Source organism: Microcaecilia unicolor, chromosome 2 (genome assembly GCF_901765095.1).
Source record: "Microcaecilia unicolor chromosome 2, aMicUni1.1, whole genome shotgun sequence".
Classification (NCBI taxonomy): domain Eukaryota; kingdom Metazoa; phylum Chordata; class Amphibia; order Gymnophiona; family Siphonopidae; genus Microcaecilia; species Microcaecilia unicolor.
In genome coordinates, this window is record NC_044032.1 from 233310747 (window position 1) to 233329854 (window position 19108).

A 19108-nucleotide genomic window follows, 5' to 3' on the forward strand; every position below is an offset into this window, starting at 1 on the left:
TCCTCAATTCCAGGTTCCCTCTTACAATGCTCAGCAATTTTGTTCTTTATAATAGTTTCTACCATTTTGCCTGGCACTGATGTCAGGCTCACTGGTCTGTAATTTCCTGGGTCACCCAGGGCTATTGTCCTGCTCAATTCTTATATCTTATATGCATATTTTTGAGAACTACCAGTACAGATGTTTTACTTAATGATACCACAGTAGTGTGGACTACAATATTTAAAGTTTCAAGAGTTCTTGTCTTGCCACTCCTGCTTAGATCATGAGATGTTTGCTTCATCCCTGCCACCTAAGTCCTTGATTTAACAGTCTTGGTAAATTTTTGCTGCTTGGTCCTTACATTTCTAAGTTTCCATCTTTTTCCTTTCAAGTAGCACCTCTGGGGCTACCCTTATCCCCTGTGTGAGAGGTGAGTACATACATTTCAGTGAGACCTTCCCCTTGTCGCTGGTTTTGAGTATCTGGAATATGAGTTTGCGTCATTATGTTTTTCATTTTTACAATGCATGCTGTTTCCCTTTTTTCTTGCATGGTGCTGTAATTGCTGGGCTTTCCGGCTGATCCATTTCATCATTACTCCTGGAGGCATCAGTTCAGAAAAAAAATGGTATTTGCAGATCAATAATCAGAGCCCTGATAAGTGCATATCAACCAAACTTCATTTGATTCTTGAAAGATCTACATTTATATGTAACATAGGCATCGTGCTGATAGTGCACAAAACAAGAAGGATATGTCCCTCACCGGTGCTTGGTGTTTCCGTCACTACTCTGTTTTCCATCATGCTGCAAGTGACATTGGAGGGAGCTGGGCGTTCAGGAACAGGCGGGGATAGTGCTGGGCAGACTTATACGGTCTGTGCCAGAGCCGGTGGTGGGAGGCGGGACTGGTGGTTGGGAGGCGGGGATAGTTCTGGGCAGACTTATACGGTCTGTGCCAGAGCCGGTGGTGGGAGGGGGGACTGGTGGTTGGGAGGTGGGGATAGTGCTGGGCAGACTTATACGGTCTGTGCTAGAACCGGTGGTGGGAGGCGGGGATAGTGGTTGGGAGGCGGGGATAGTGCTGGGCAGACTTATACGGTCTGTGCCAGAACCGGTGGTGGGAGGCGGGGATAGTGGTTGGGAGGCGGGGATAGTGCTGGGCAGACTTATACGGTCTGTGCCCTGAAAAGGACAGGTACAAATCAAGGTAAGGTATACACAAAAAGTAGCACATATGAGTTTATCTTGTTGGGCAGACTGGATGGACCGTGCAGGTCTTTTTCTGCCGTCATCTACTATGTTACTATGTCCCTCACCGGTGCATGGTGTTTCCGTCACTACTCTGTTTTCCATCATGCTGAAAGTGACACTGGCCAAAATAAACATTTAACACCAGTGGTGTACTTACCTTGCATGCCACCCAAGGCAGAACAACCCCCTCCGAGCAAGGGGGTGCACTGAGCAGTTGCACAGCTGTCTGCTCTGCTCTGGAACAGGAAGTTGATGTCAGAGAGGGCAGGGGACCGGCAGAGCAGACAGCCACGCAACTGCTCAGCGCACCCCCTTGCTGCCTGCACCTGGGGAGGACCGCCCTACCCTTGGTACGCTAGACACTTGAAAAATATACGTCATTCATATATTTTGACCAATTCATTGCCCACAAAAAGGGGGCAATGCTATAACTGGGTACCTCCATTTATACGCCCTGAGACCAAGCAATAGGAGTCTATTTTACAACAGAACTTAGGCACCTAGGTTCCATTATAGAATAGTAGTGTAACCCGGTATTGGTGTATCTAACATTTAGGTGCCCATACTTAAACTAGCCATAAAGTGCGGGCACCTAAATGTGGCAGGAATGCACATAACTTAGAGTATCCTCAGAGTGGAGGAGTGGCCTAGTGGTTAGCGTGGTGGACTTTGGTCCTGGGGAACTGGGTTTGATTCCCACTGCAGGCACAGGCAGCTCCTTGTGACTCTGGGCAAGTCACTTAACCCTCCATTGCCCCAGGTACAAATAAGTACCTGTATATAATATGTAAGCCGCATTGAACCTGCTATGAATGGGAAAGCGCGGGGTACAAATGTAATAAAAATAAATGTAAGAAGCCCTGCCTATGCTCTGTACCTGTGTGTGCCCCCTTGCAAATATGCTCTATATAAGTTAAGTGGATATGTGCAGAATAGAGCTTTGGTGCTTTGCTATCATTTACTTAAGAAAATAAGAGTAGCCATACTGGGTCAGACCAATGGTCCATCTAGCCCAGTAGCCTGTTTTTGAAACAGTGGCCAAGCCAGGTCACAAGTACCTGGCAGCAGCGGCATAGCCAGACCTTGGTGGGAGAGGGGTCCAGAGTCCAAGGTGGGTGGGGCACATTTTAGCTGGCCTCCCCCAGCCACCGACCCCCCCCCCCGCAAGGTACCTTTGCTGGCGGGGGTCCCCAACCCCCACCAGCAAAGGTAACTTGCGGCAGCGGGGGGAGGGGGGTCAATAGTGGAGGGGGCCAGGACTATCTGTGGGGGCTTTGCTCAGCATCACCACCTCAGAATGGGTGACAAAGAGGGCCATACATAAAATATTTTCAGGCTCTGCGATAAGTTCCCACTTTTATGCACAATTCAGCAGTGGGCACGGGCAGGAAGGCGGAGGGGTCCCAAAGGAAGGCAGCAACATGTCCGTTTTCCTCAACACATCACATGATCTTCAATGGTAGAGACTATTATCAAGAACAAAATTACAGAGCATGGAGTAATGGGACAAAGCCAACATGGATTTAGAAGCTCATTTTCGAAAGAGAAAAATATCCAAAAAAGTGTCATAAAGCACCATTTGGACAAATGTTTTTCTCAAAAAATCCAAATCGGTGTTTTGAAACCTATATTGTAGATGTTTATCTGTGCAATTCATCTGCAGTGCATCCAAATCACAAGGGGACGTGTTGGGTGTAGTTTAGAAGGCGAGATTAGGGCATAATGGAACAAAACCAAAAGGTCTAGGAAGAAAACTTCAATATTTTGGTCTAGACCTGTTTTCTAATGACTAAGACACAAAAGGGTGCCCTAACCACTGGAGAGATTCAGGGATGACCCCCCCTCTTACTCCCCCAGTGGTCACTGACCCCACCCACCTCTAAAAAAAGTGAATAAAAATAGTACTCACTTCCTCTATGACAGCTTCAGATGTTATAGATGTCTTTTAGAGCAGCATATAGGTCCCTGGAGTAGTGTAGTGGTGGCTGCAGTGCACTGTAGACAGGTGGACCTCCCCCTACCTGTTACACTTGTAGTGGGAACTGTGAGCACTCCAAATCTCACTAAAAACCCACTGCACCCACATATAGGTACCCCCTTTATACGTAAGGGTTACTGTAGTGGTGTACAGCTGGGGGTAGTGGGCTTTGGAGGGCTCAGCAGACAAGATAAGGGAGCAATGGATGAGATGTGTACCTGGGAGCATTTACATGAACTCCACAACAGTGCCCTATAGGGTGCCCCACTGCTCTCCTGGGGTGTCTGGGGAACCAGTCAGTTAAAAAGGCTGGCCCCTCCTACATCCTAATGGCTTAATTTTGTGCATTTTTAACTTGTGCATATTTCTCGAAAATGGCCTAAAAAGATAAACGCACAAAACCTTCTTTGAAATGGTATTTTTGAAAAAAAAAAAAAGCTATACGTTTTTCTTTTTTCGAAAATGGTTGCATTTGCTATTTGGATTTGGGATGTTTAACACAAAAAATCCAAAGTCTGACTTAGACGTCATATCGAAAATGGCCTCCACATCAAGGGAAATCTTGCCTCACCAATCTATTACATTTCTTTGAAGGGGTGAATAAACCTGCGGATAAAGTTCAGCCGGTTGATATTGTGTATCTGGATTTTCAAAAGGCATTTGACAACGCAGCTCTTAAAAAACTCCTGAGGAAATTAGGCGGTTTAGTAAAAGGGCCCCAAAGCTTCTTAAGAACATAAGTTTTGCCATACTGGGACAGACTGAAGGTGCATGGCATAAGTGGTCATGCCTAAATGCTAGGCATGCATTCAGTTTAGGGTCTTTATTTAAAAAAAGCTAAGCTAGCATTTTTAGCTCGCGGTAAAAATCAGCTGGTGATAAATGCTGATACGACCATAGGAATATAATGGGCATCTCAGCGTTTACCGCCAGCTGATTTTTACTGCAAACTAAAAGTGCTACCGCGGCTTTGTAAAAGACCCCCTATGTTAATAGTCTATGAAGGAAAGTAGGCGCCTTCTTTCTTCTTTAGAATAGGTGCCTAATTGTTGGTGTCCAGTTATAGAATTTCCCTCATGTGCCTTTATGCAATAGGTACCCAGAGCCAGCCCCAGTGCTATAGAAATGATAAGAAGTAGTAGTAGTTGTACATTGGCTTGTGTAAATGTATGCAGGTGCTTAATGCATGTACCCATGTATTTTATAAAATACTAGTAAAAGAAGCCCGTTTCAGAGCAAACGAAACGGGCGCTAGCAAGGTTTTCGTCGCCAACACCCCCCTCCCTCCCTGGCCAACCCCTTCGTTGTTCTGGCATTGCTCCGCCCCCAACATCATGACGTTAGACGCGAGGGCGGGGCCTGGAGCGATTTCCCACCCCGCCTCCCTGCCTCCCTCCCTGCCAACCCCTTTGTTGTTCTGCTATTGCTCCGCCCTCGAGGGCAGGGCCTGGAGCGATTTTGGTGGCTTCACCACCACAAACCTTTGAACCTTTTTGAAGGAAGTCAGAGCTTGGCTTCACTGACTTCAGTGTCCTCAGAACGTTGAGGGTGAGTTTTATTATAGTAGATGTGCATATATCACAAGTCTATCTCTACTTTACCCAAACTATGCCAACATCTAAGTATGTGTTGTAAATATCATCCACATGGAAAAACCTTCCTGAGTGGGGAAGAGGACTACACAGGTATTTATTTATTTATTTTTTTTGGATTTTTTGCTCATGCCTTTTTCAGTAGTAGCTCAAGGTGAGTTACATTCAGGTACACTGGATATTTCTCTGTCCCAGGAGGGCTCACAATCTAAGTTTGTATCTGAGGCAATGGGGGGTTAAGTAACTTGCCCAAGATCACAAGGAGCAGCAGTTGGATTTGAACTTGCCACCTCTGGATTGCAAGACCCAAGCCTGGTGCTCTAACCACTAGGCCACTCCTTCACTCCAATAGGCAATAAAAGATAGAGAAAGGCTGTCAAAAATACTAGTTTGAACATTGTGATATATGGGTTTGGAATTATGTTGTTTATATCTGTTTGAACAGGTTAATGGTTGTTGTGCATCATCAAAAAGAAAATCCCCCCCCCCATGGCCAAATTAAAGATACCATGCTAGCAAAACAAGAGAGAACATGTAGGTTAATGCATTAAAATTAGAAACAAAGAAGTATAGAGGTGTGCATGCATTTTTTCATAAATGCGGGATCCGTCCTAAAATATTTCACTTGGTGTAAGTTTTTTTTTTGTTTGTGTTATAGAAGAGAATCGAAGATCTTGATCAGCAACTGTCTCCCTCTCTTTTCCTTCCTGTTGAATTCCAATTTGATTACCTTTAAGATCAATTTGTTTATTATAATACATTTATAAATCAAGTTCTATCATAGTAGCTATAGAACAACAAAACAATGACTTTTTAAAAAGTGCTCTGCTCAAAATCACAGCCTCCTATTTCTTGTGGTAGGAATTATCGTTTGAAGTGGGTCCCACTTTAGAGATTCCTGACTTGGTGCTACTGTATGACACACACACTGACCACTGAGTGAACTTAACTCTGAGAAGCAAGTAATACTTGGTTGAAGTGTAAATTAAAAAACAAAGCTGGTCTGGAATATTTAGCTACTTGTAACAGACATATATCTGGCAAAAACCTAAAGTGCTAGAATAACATTTGTAGTTGAGGAATAGGGTTAAGGAATGTGCAAAATTCAGCTTTAATAGACAGATATGTTCTTCCTGATGGCCTCTTGAGTTTCAGAGATGAAGATTTCAGTCTAAGTTGGTGGGTTCAGCTGACCTTAAAAAATCAAAACAAAAAAAGATTAAATATATAAAACAGAAAGCATTTAAAAACATTTTGATAGGTGATTGATGAATAATATGGAGGAATGAGGAGACCTCTCAAAATCTGCCACCTACTTGATAAAAACCCTGTGCTTTGGAGCAGTGTACATAGCCTATGCTATTTCTTCAGCATGTGTTTCTAGATTCTGCCCAATTAAGTTTCTAAGTTTTGGTAAAATATTGTATTTTACCGCAACTTAATTTATTGTGGGAGTCACTTACCTGTGGTAACTCAGTATTGCAGGTTAGTAACTCCTGTGGTACATGAATAATGCAACTTGGAATCAATCTCTCAAGCCGCATTATTTTTCCTCCCTGGGTGCATCTTAATTGGAATGGTGGTCAAAGAAGTGCTACCCACCCCCCCCCCCCCCCCCCCACCAGCTAAGACCCCACCATTCCCTGAAGACACTTCCTGGACCTTCAGAACATAATTCCCATCCCATGGGAACAGTCATCCAGGGAACAGTAGCCCCCTGAAAATACCTCTAGATCCTGCAATCCCTCAGAAGAGACCCTGTACCCCCCCTCCGAAGACTCCCATGGGACCTATCAGGTGTTTCCCTTTTGTCTCCTGGGTGGACAGAAGCAATATCCAGCCATTCCTGTCCTGTTGAGCACTGGGTTCAAAATGATGCTGATTCACCCCTATTAGTGGTCTCATGGTACTATCACTCAGGTTCAAGCTGCACTCTTTTCTTGCAGCTTGACCCCTAGTGGCATTACTGTGAGTCTACCACTAAGTCTCAACTGGGGCTATTTTGAACCTGGATCCCAATAGAGCCTCACCCACTACAAACCACGGAAAACCCTGGTAGGTCCTGGGGAGTTTTAGTGGGGTTGGGAGATCCAGGGGTATCTTCTATGGGGGTTGGGGTCTATATTAGGGGTGTGGGGGTCTTTGTGGAGAAGTTCAGGGGCTGTCTTCAGGAGCATCATGGGGTCTTTACTAGGGGAGGGGGGTCCACGCTGTATTTCCTCTATCATTGCCCCTTTTAAGATGCTTCCAGGGAGGAAAAATAGCTCACAGCTGGCATTATTTTTCCATGAATAATGCAGCTTGCAGAGTTCAATCCAAGCTAGTTATTCAATTTGTATAATAAGGAGATGCTTTGCATACATTAGCATTCTTTCAGGCTTATTTTCGAAAGCGAAGGGCGCCCATCTTTCGACACAAATCGGGAGATGGGCGGCCTTCTCCCAGGGTCGCCCAAATTGGCATAATCGAAAGCCGATTTTGGGCGTCCTCAACTGATTTCCGTTGCAGGGATGACCAAAGTTCATGGGGGCATGTTGGAAGCATAACGAAGGCGGGACTGCAGCGTGCTTAACACATGGACGTCCTTGGCCGATAATGGAAAAAAGAAGGGCGTCCCTGACGAGCACTTGGGCAACTTTACTTGGCCCTTTTTTGTTTACAAGCAAGCCACAAAAATGTGCCCTAAATGACCAGATGACCACCGGAGAGAATTGGGGATGACCTCCCCTTACTCCCCTAGTGGTCACTAACCCCCTCCCACCCTAAAAAAATTTTTAAAATATTTTTTTCCAGCCTCTATGCCAGCCTCAAATATCATACCCAGCTCTATGACGGCAGTATGCAGGTCCCTGGAGCAGTTTTAGTGGGTACTGCAGTGCACGTCAGACAGGCGGACCCAGGCCCATCCCCCCCCTACTTGTTACACTTGTGGTGGTAAATGTGAGCCCTCCAAAACCTACCACAAACCCACTGTACCCACATCTAGGTGCCCCCCTTCATCCCTAAGGGCTATGGTAGTGGTGTACAGTTGTGGAGAGTGGTTTTTTTTTTGGGGGGGGGGGGTTGGGGGCTATGCACCTGGGAGCTTTTTCTGCAGTGCCCCCTAGGGTGCCTGGTTGGTGTCCTGGCATGTGAGGGGGACCAGTGCACTACGAATGCTGGCTCCTCCCATGACCAAAGGGCTTGCATTTGGTCGTTTCTGAGATGGGCGTCCTCGGTTTCCATTATCACCAAAAATCAGGGACAACAATCTCTAAGGATGACCTAAATGTTGAAATTTGGGCGTCCCCGACCGTATTATCGAAACGAAAGATGGATGCCCATCTTGTTTCGATAATACGGGTTTCCCCGCCCCTTCACGGGAGTCCTGTGAGGACGTCCTCAGGAAAACTTGGGTGCCCCGTTTGATTATGCCCCTCTTTGTATCTCATTATTATGTAGCATGCGATGTGTTAAAGTAATATGTATTAAGGGCACATAACATAGGATTTTGCCTTTTAATGCTCATAAAGTGGCTCAAATCCTGCATTATCCCCTTAATGCTGGTTAATACAACCTGTCTGTGTTCTTTAGAGCACACCAAAACAGAACTCAGATTGTAAAACACGGGGCTGCATTCCAGAAGAACTTTAAGTCGGTTAAGAAGAGCTTAAATATTTCAGATATAACATTTTTGCCACTATCAGTTTATGTAGAAAATAACCTTTGCCAGTGGTTTGTGCCCATCACTTTGGACTTCATGATGTGTTTTTGTATATATTTACAAGTCCACAGTAAAATTACACTCTATGAGGCCCTTTTACTAAGATGCGATAGGGCTAATGCACAGGTAGCCCGAGCCAAATCAACCCTACCGCCGGGGTAATGCAGGCGCTCTGTGGTGGTTTGAAGTTGGCGTGCGCTGTTTCCCGTGGTAGAAAACAATTTTCTATTTTCTACTACAGGGGGTGTTTCTGGCAGTAATTGGCAGTGCGGCCACATTATTATTATTATTATTAATTACATTTGTACCCCGCGCTTTCCCACACATAGCAGGTTAAATGCGGCTTACATAGTAAATAGAATTACAAGGTCTTGAAGGAGAATGTTACAAGTTGTAGTAAACATAGTAGTAGTGGGGTTTTGAGGATATGTAAATTGAGCATGGAGAGGTAAACAAAGATAGGATGAGCAAAAGGAGAGGAGATTTGGAGGGGTAAGGAGAAGGAAGGATGGAGAGGAAGAGATTGAGGAATGAGCATAAGGAGATTGTGAGACATGGTCAAAGGTATAATAAGCGTCAGGGCAGGAATCATGTGGGTGGGCTTAAAAAGTTAAGTTGGGTCATTAGGATAAGCTTTCTTGAAGAGATGGGTCTTCAACATTTTTTTGAATGGTAGATGGTCCTTGATTGTTCGGATGGATCTTGGCAGAACGTTCCAAAGCTGGCTGCCCAAAAAGGAGAAACTGGATGCATAGGAGGTCTTGTATTTAATACCTTTGCAATTGGGAAGGTGTAAATTGAGGTAAGTATGAGAAGACGATGATCTATTTCTGGTTGGGAGGTCGATGAGGCTATTCATGTAGTTAGGGGATTCTCCATATATGATCTTATGAATCAGAGTGTGGACTTTAAAATTTATTGCCATGCGCTGCCTGATTACCACAGGAGTAGCGCGTTAGTCCTTACTGCCAAGTAAATAGGTGGCGTTAAGGGGTCAGACAGTAAATAGGCATGCACTACTTTTCATTTTAGCGCATGGCCATTTACTGTCCTATTAGAAAAGGTTTTTCTCCCGGCCTTGATAAAAAATGGACCAGCGTGCGCCAATTTCATATGCCCACATTAGCGCAGGTCACTTTTTACCACTGCTTAATGAAAGGGCCCCTATAGAAAAAAAATAGAAAATGAAGGGGCTCTTTTACTAAAGCTTAGAGTGTACTAACAGAATTACTACTACTACTACTACTATTTAGCATTTCTATAGCGCTACAAAGCGTATGCAGCACTGCACAAACATAGAAGAAAGACAGTCCCTGCTCAAAGAGCTTACAATCTAGTAGACAAAAAATAAAGCAAACAAATCAATTAATGTGTAGAGGAAAGAGGAGAGGAGGGTAGGTGGAGGCGAGTGGACACAAGTGGTTACGAGTCAAAAGCAATGTTAAAGAGGTGGGCTTTCAATCTAGATTTAAAGATGGTCAAGGATGGGGCAAGACGTAGGGGCTCAGGAAGTCTATTCCAGGCGTAGGGTGCAGCGAGACAGAAGGGGCGAAGTCTGGAGTTGGCAGTAGTGGAGAAGGGATTTATCCATGGAACGGAGTGCACGGGAAGGGGTGTAGGGAAGGACGAGTGTGGAGAGATACTGGGGAGCAGCAGAGTGAGTACATTTATAGGTTAGTAGATTTAACGCACATTAAATGCTAAGAAGCCCATAGGATATAATTGGCTTCTTAGCACTTAGCACTAATGTCCGTTAGTGCATGCTAAGCTTGTGCTAAACTTTAGTAAAAGGGCACGAAGAAAGTTAAACATGAAAATTCTAGAGAAATTATATTAAATTCTTATAGAAAATAATACTTTTTTTTTCAAAGAGCAAAGTTGTCAGTGAAACATGGACCAATTAAAATGAAGCAGAAATGTGGATGGTCATTTTCAAGCACAAAGTCTGACTGGTGCTAATTGTGTTCCAATTAGTACTAAGGCCTTTCCCTTCCTATGTCTATTAGATGAGATTGAATGAATAGTGACGACTTATGTGATTATTTAAGACACCTACAAGTATATGTTTATGGATACCATTCTCACTAAATTATTCGGTTAGTTTGAGATGAGGTGACACTCAGTTAAATTACTTGGAAATACTTTTAAAACAAATAAGAGTAAATATTTCACTCAACAAATAGTTGTGCTCTGGAACTCGTTTCCAGAGGATGTGGTAACAGCGGTTAGCATATCTGGGTTTAAAAAAGGTTTGGACAAGTTCCTGGAGGAAAAGTCCACAGTCTGCTATTGAGACAGACATGGGGGAAGTCACTGCTTGCCCTGGGATTGGTAGCATGAAATATTGATACTATTTGGGTTTTTGCCAGGTACTTGTGACCTGGATTGGCCACACTTTAACTCAGATCATTTCCTTCTCTCTTGCTTAACTATACAAAACACTTTCCTTGAGTTTAGCTAACCATCAAATTATCCCAACTGACTCTGTACCACGCATCTTGTTCCCATCATATATCTGCTCTCGATCCCTCAGGTATATGGTAAAATCTTTAGTATCATATCTATGTTAGTTGAATGTTCTAATGCATGCTTATTAGGTGGTGGAAATGAAAACGGTAATGGAATTCAAGCATGCGTGGGATAAACATAAAGGAATCCTGTTCAGAAGGAATGGATCCTAAGGAGCTTAGCCGAGATTGGGTGGCAGAGCCGGTGGCGGGAGGCGGGGATGGTGCTGGGCAGACTTATACGGTCTGTGCCAGAGCCGGTGGTGGGAGGCGGGACTGGTGGTTGGGAGGTGGGGATGGTGCTGGGCAGACTTATACGGTCTGTGCCAGAAACGGTGGTGGGAGGCGGGGCAGGTGGTTGGGGGGCGGGGATAGTGCTGGGCAGACTTATACGGTCTGTGCCTGAACCGGTGGTGGGAGGCGGGGCTGGTGGTTGGGAGGCGGGGATAGTGCGGGGCAGACTTATACGGTCTGTGCCCTGAAAAGGACAGGTACAAATCAAGGTAAGGTATACACAAAAAGTAGCACATATGAGTTTATCTTGTTGGGCAGACTGGATGGACCGTGCAGGTCTTTTTCTGCCGTCATCTACTATGTTACTCTATGTTACTATGTATCATTAGTATTATGCTAACATTGCATTATATCTCTGGTATTTGAATTCTGGTGCTACTGTTGCTATGCTGTTAACAAAATTGTAAGTTTTATGTTAAACTGTATTTGTTCTACACCACCTTGGGTGAATCTCTTCATAAAGGCCATTAATAAATCCCAATAAATAAATAAATAAATAAATAAATAAATAAATAAATAAATAAATACTGTTGGAAGCAGGATACTGGGTTAGATGGACCACTGGTCTGACCCAGTACGGCTATTTTTATGTTCTTGTGTATGGATTACTAACTTTCTTTTCTAGGGAGGAGTAGTCTAGTGGTTAGTGCAGTGGACTTTGATCCTGGGGAACTGAGTTCAATTCCCACTGCAGCTCCTTATGACTCCGGGCAAGTCACTTAACCCTCCATTGCCCCTGGTACAAAATAAGTACCCGTATATATGTAAACCACTTTGAATGTAGTTGCAAAAACCTCAGAAAGGCAGTATATCATTTCTCTTTCCCTATTATGATTATAGGTGATTTTCAAAGCCATTTCCCTGGGTGCACTGGCCTAACTGAAAACTGCATTCCACAGCTCAGTTAAGTGTGTGTACAGGTTTCCATAGCGCAGGTTCTTTTAGGAAGGTTAAAAAGCTGTTCCCATGAGATAGATTTGCATGCCCTACCTCCATTGTATTCAAATCTATCTCATGCATTTTCATTGTGGGTATCCCAAAAAGCCAACTGGCTAGGTGTATCCCGTGGACTGGGTTGAGAGCCCCTGCTCTAAAGGGTGCCTAAATTGGGATGTACATAATTTCCCCAAGTATTTTACAAAAAGCTTGCTGAACGCAGAGTGTTTTGTATAATACATATAAGGATGTCGGGAAATAAACATGCATATATAGCATGAACAGCCATTAAAATTTTTTTTTGATGTATTGAAATTTCAGTAACAAATACAACATTCTTATAACCATCTGATACATTGGCTCAAACTATTCTAAAGGCCCTACCTAGCCCCCTCTTCCCTCCCTATCACCCATCCCCCTCTCCCTCCCATCCATCTTTTCTCCCTCCCCCTCCCAACCAATATTGACCCAAGGACCGTTCCTCAGCATCTGTATAAAATTGCTGATGTCTAATACCAGTCAGTTTCTTCATCTGCGCAATGAACTTGAGATGCTCTCTTCACCACTGTAGCAATAGTGAACAAGCCTTCTAAAATTATCTCCCAAATATACTAAAAACTAAAATACATTTTGATATACATGCAAAACAACAACAACAAAAGAAATAAAGGATTGTGAAAAGAGCTTGATATTCATTAGCAACAAAAGAATTAAAAAACCAAACCAAACCACACCAAGGACATGAAGGATAAAACAATAAACAGAGGAGAGGAGAGGGAATTAGTTGCCACAGAATTTGGACAATATTTATAGCATAGTTCTGCAGTGCAAAATTTCTCGTATGTGTATAATGAGAAAGTTTCTGGAGCCCTGCTTCTATTCATGTTGAGTAATAATGTGTGTGTTATGTAGGATGTGCCCTTTTGTTTATTAAACTTTGATGGTAATTCCCTGACTAAATTTTGGAGGGAAATAATTATAATGCCCTTGAGGATAAAAAGGAAGGAGAAGAACAATCTCCTTGCACAGGAAGTGTGTAGAGGGAGCCAGGGGTGGTTCAAAGCCTGCAAGGGAGAATCCTCTCTGGATAGTCAGCTAGACCAATAGTGAAGTACAGGTGATTTCCTTAGGCCAGACAGGCCTAACTTGTGAAAGGAGGCTGGGGAGTCTAGGCAGATTAGGATAAGGTATGGGTCAAGCCTACATTCCCCACAAGACCCTGAGAGAAGGAATCAGGGTGGTAGGATCAAAAACCTGTTAGGGACTCCACATGGAAGGGAGAGAGGTAAAGACTGGAAAGAGCAGCTGCTATGGCAGACAAGGGCCAGAAGGGGGAGCAGTGATGAAAAAGCTCAATTTCCTTGGGTTAAAAATCAGTACAAGATTCCTCCCACCTGGGAGGAAGGGGAGAGATCAAACCAACAAACTGCCAGAGAAGCAGAGTTAATGGAGTGCTTAGAGGAAGGAGAGTCAGGGGGTTCCAGCACACCAGGTTTGGAGGAACAGATGGACTGTAATTGTACACTAGTGCAGGGTTGCAGGGGATTGAAGGCAGCGGGTGGTCACAGGAGTCAAGTTGCTGTGTAGAGGGAGGCAAACTGCCAGCCTGCAAATTAATACACATTAATTATTAATTATTTCACATTGCTTCTTTTATTATTTGTTATGTTAAAGCTCAATGTCCATTATTTGTATTCAGCCGAATAGTAAAATATGCTGTTTGGTACAGCTCTATATGATATATTTTGATATCGTGATTAAAGAAGAAATATTTGTTATTTCTGTTTATAGTGGGCCATGCCCTGAAGCAGTGATTAGTGAAACATGGTGCATGTTGGTCCCGATTTTAAGATGTCTTGTTTAAAAAAAAAATTAAACATTTTTTTTTACATATAAATAAGTCATAAGAAAACAGTTTAATGGAATAAAATGTGATCTGTGAAGAAGAGGCAGTAGTGAGGATCTATATTGAGCTCATACCATGGAGGCCCAAAGACCTATGTTGTCTGAGAAGTCCATAAATGTCACAACTATACTATACTATACTATACTATCTGTATCTTATATACCGCTCAATATTACATAAAGGAATTCACTGTGGTGTACATATTGAAGAAATTGTTCATACAGAAACAGGATTATAAATTGCTAAAACCATTTATGTGAAGGGGCATAATCGAAAGGGACGCCCAAGTTTTGTTGAGGACGTCCTTGCAAAACATCCCGATGGAGGGGCAGGGAAACCCGTATTATTGAAACAAGATGGATGTCCATCTTTCGTTTCGATAATACGGTCGGGGACGCCCAAATCTTGAAATTTAGGTCGTCCTTAGAGATGGTCGTCCCTAGACTTGGTTGTTTCTGATTTTCTGCGATAATGGAAACCAAGGACGCCCATCTTAGAAACGACCAAATGCAAGCCCTTTGGTCATGGGAGGAGCCAGCATTTCTACTGCACTGGTCCCCCTCACATGCCAGGACACCAACCGGGCACCCTAGGGGGCACTGCAGTGGACTTCATAAAATGCTCCCAGGAACATAGCTGCCTTACCTTGTGTGCTGAGCCCCCCAACCCCCCCCCCTTTAAAACCTACTACCCACAACTGTACACCACTACCATATCCCTTACAGGTGAAGGGGGGCACCTAGATGTGGGTACAGTGGGTTTCTGGTGGGTTTTGGAGGGCTCGCTGTTTCCTCCACAAACGTAACAGGTAGGGAGGGGGATGGGCCTGGATCTGCCTGCCTGAAGTGCACTGCACCCACTAAAACTGCTCCAGGGACCTGCATACTGCTGTGATGGAGCTGAGTATGACATCTGAGGCTGGCATAGAGGCTGGCATGACATATTTTTAAAGATGTTTTTTGAGGGTGGGAGGGGTTAGTGACCACTGGGGGAGTAAGGGGAGGTCATCCCCGATTCTCTCCGGTGGACATCTGGTCATTTCGGCCACCTTTTTGTGCCTTGGTCGTAAGAAAAACAGGACCAGGTAAAGTCGTCCAAGTGCTCATCAGGGACGCCCTTTTTTTTCCATTATGGGTCGAGGACGTCCATGTGTTAGGCATGCCCAAGTCCTGCCTTCGCTACGCCTCTGATATGCACCCTTGAACTTTGGCTATCCCTGCGATGGAAAGCAGTTGGAGACGTCCAAAATCAGCTTTCAATTATACCGATTTGGATGACCCTGTGAGGACGTCCATCTTCCGATTTGTGTTGAAAGATGGGCGTCCTTCTCTTTCGAAAATGAGTCTGTTAGTATGCCAGATACATATCTTGCTTCATATAAAAGCTTAAGAACCGAACATCCAAAAGAACAGTTAATACTCATACAAATAAGTTTTTTAATTTTTTGGAAATGAAAATATGATAGCACTTGTTTAATATCTATAGACAACGAACTCCAAAGCCTCACTCCTTGGACTGAAAATAGACTTCCATGAATAGACTTATAGCACAAGTTTTTAACTGAGGGATAATAACCCAAACATAAAGTTCTAGAGAAACAGAGATTATGATCCTGGGAGGATATTACCAACAGTTCCCCGACATCCTCAGAGTTTAAACCATATAAAGATTTATAGATCAAACTAATAATTTTACACTGAATACGCGTTCGAATAGTCAAGCATACTGAAAGAAGAGAAATCGCTGAAAGCCATGGAGGCAGTTTGTGTGTTACAGAAGACATGTTTCAACCCTGTGTGTACTTTCTGCAGACAGGGAGTGGTGAAGCAGTTAGCAGTTAAAAGACCCTGAAGAGGCCAGCAGGGTATGACTCATTCCAGAGTTATCCCGCCAACTCTGGAAAGGCAAGGGCAAGGCTGTAACAGATGCCCCATCATAACCTGCTGCCAGGCGCAAGCCACAGGTCTGTGAAGTATTTGCTGCTGGAGTGCAAAGTCTGCCCCAAGGATCCTGCATGCCTCAAGCTTTACTGAGCATGTGGATGCATGGGAGGAAGGTGATCTTTAGACCAGCGAAGTGGCCTCATTTGTGTAACTCTGTTTCTGAAGATTTTGGGAAGGCCAATATTCAGTCCTATACTATGACCACTGATCTTTATTCCAGTCTTCCCATTATTTGTACCATGGAGGATTACACTCGGATTCCAACTCCACCAGTAGATTTTGTCAACGCTTGTCACAACAAGTGGTGATATGTGTTCGCCTGTTTCTACACCCAATAAGAGTTCAAGGTGAAGGAGGAAAAAAGAACATTTATTCTGAGACAGACAAGGAGGCCTACTATGATCTTTCTACTCTAAAGGTTTCTCCATATCTTTTAAATCATTTCTGGTATAAGCCCAGTGAAAAGGAAAATTAAGGATTTGCTGCCTTTGTCATCAGAAGTATGGGTGCACTGACAATTTGGTAAAGCTAATTACCTGTAAAATGCCCTTATATGCCTATTGATTTAATATTGATGTGTTACAGATGAGTTTTTGGAATGGCTATAAATTCATCAGTAAGACATGCTACCAGACAGAATAATTGTGGTACCCCCACTGACACTATTTCCAGCAGACAGGTACAGTGCAGTTCCAAAGAAATTATTCCAGTCATAATACAGAGTTGATAAAGTATACCCAAAATGACATTATTCCAGGCAGACACAGAGTAGGTATAGTCAGGAGCAAATACCAAAGGACTCAAAATTCCACAAACCACACAAACTGCAAAAAGGGCCATGAGCAAAGACTCATTGTGGAGCCTCATTTACATAAATCAATAAAGTAGGGCTGAATAGTGGGGCCATGTGCAAAAAACAAACAGTCACTTAGTGGTAGGGCTGGCCCTGACTATACCTACTGCAAAAACAGAGGAATAAGCCAGCCACAGTGTCCAAGGAGACCAAAGTTTATTCTTCAAACAAGAATTGCTTGCACACCAACCCAACAAGGGCCATGTTTCGACATGCACCGTCTTCGTGAGGTAGTCCGGCGGTAGTTCCAGATTGGTTGTCTCTTCTTTTAGCATCAGTTTTCTGACTTTCTGTTATTTTGAATATTTTTGCATATTTTGTATATTTTTATATAACTTCTTTCTTTATGCATAATGTTCATATGTTTTTAAAATTTATTTTTATTAAGAACCCCTGACAAAGATGGTGCATGTCAAAATATGGCCTATGTTGGGTTAGTGTGTCAGCAATTCTTGTTTGAAAAATAAACTTTGGTCTCCTTGGACATTGTGGCTGGCTAATTCCTCTCTTTTTGCAGTAGGTATAATCAGGGCCAGCCCTACCACTAAGTGACTGTTTTTTGCACATGGCTCCACTATTCAGCCCTACTTTACAGCTACTATTGCTTTATGTAAATGAGGCTCCACAGTGAGTCTTTGGACATGATCCTGCATCTCTCTGCATTCCCCACAAGTAAACTGCATCCTCAGTGACATCATTCTAGGCATATATACAACCCAGGCAGAAATTCAGGAAGTCTGCAGCCTATTTCCTATCCTGGAACTTAAAACACATGGGACTGATATTATAAGGGGTTTAACCAAGGCAGGAGAGGCTCTTGCCTGGTTAAACCCCGCTGAGCTGGCTGGCCACTGATATTCAGTGGCACTTAACTGGGTAGGGCTGCTGAATATCTCCACTAACCGACCATTCCCTAACCAAGGGGCCCTTTTACTAAGGTGTGCTGAAAAATGGCCTGCGGTAGTGTAGATGCGTGTTTTGGGCACGCGCAGAATCATTTTTCAGCGCACCTGTAAAAAAATGCCTTTTTAAATTTTTTGCAGGAAATGGACATGCGGCAAAATGAAAATTGCTGCATGTCCATATTAGGTCTGAGACCATACTGCCAGTCACTGACCTAGCAGTAAGGTCTCATGCGGTAACCGGGCGGTAATGGTGTCGTGGTTGTGGCCGTGCCCTTATGTCCAGACCAACTGTTTCTCTGTATCTAGCTCTGTGACCTCTCCAGTCTGTGTTTTTTGCTGTTTCTGTTCTTCCTGTTAGCCAAGCCTCGCTTTGGTGTCTCTGAAGCCAAGCCTCGCTTTGGTCTCCCTGCTTCTGCTTTATTTCCTACTTGTGACATCATCAGCCTACTCCTTTATAAGGACCCAGGGAGCTTTCCTGTGTGGCCTTTGCAACAGGTCTATTTTTCCCTTTTCTTGTTGTACCGTTGTTTGATTCTGAGCAAACTGGTGGTCTTGTTAGTTGTGCCTCTGGGCACAGCCTTGAGTCCTGTGTGGTTTTGGTTTGAATCAGTATGGATTATTTGCCTGTCATTTTTGCTCCCAAGCAAAGCCCTGTTCTGTTTTTCTGTGTGTGTGGTTCTGGTTTGAACCTGAATGGATTATTTCCTTGTTAACTAGGCTCTCCAGCATAGCCTGATCTGTTTTCCTGTGTGGTTTCCCTTTTTACCTTTCACTGTTCAGAGAGCCGGTTGTTGCCAGCTGCTTTCCTTGATTACTTTCCTTCTGTGCAGCTATGTGTGCTCTGTCTGCTCTGTCTCTGCCTGCCTTTCCTTTCCCTACCCGGCTGTGGGTGCTAGCTGAGCTCTGGTAAGAACATTGTTTGTTTTACCTTTTGTTTGCTTTAAACCTTTGACTGCGGTGTTTGTTATTTTGCTCTTGTAAGCCCTGCTTCTTTCTGACTTGTGTATTAGAAGCAGCCCTTCCCTTTAGCCTGCTTAAACTCTTTGTCTACTGTGTTTGCTTGCTGGCTTTTGTGAGCATTGCTCCTTATCTGATTTGTGTATGTAAAGGCAGCTTTCCCTTTTTGCTTGCTTTTCCCTTTGTCTCTAGTGTCTGTTATTTGACGCTGTGGCACTGCCTTGTGTATTCCTATGAGTGGCTTCCCTTTATCCTTGAGCGCTGTGTGGCACTGCCTTGTGCATTCTTATGAGTGACTT

At 43.8% G+C, this 19108-nt stretch overlaps 1 protein-coding gene across 3 annotated transcripts in view; it reads right to left on the reverse strand.

The window, feature by feature from the left end:
• Nucleotides 1-5536: 5536 nt before the first annotated feature.
• Nucleotides 5537-19108, reverse strand: part of LOC115463366 (programmed cell death 1 ligand 2-like) — a 120702-nt gene continuing 107130 nt past the window's right edge. For all 3 annotated transcript variants that reach the window (XM_030193797.1, XM_030193796.1, XM_030193798.1), the window contains one exon: nt 5537-5999. In XM_030193797.1, the coding sequence (XP_030049657.1) occupies nt 5977-5999 (23 nt within the window). In that variant the 3' untranslated portion in view covers nt 5537-5976. The remainder of the gene's footprint in view (nt 6000-19108) is intronic.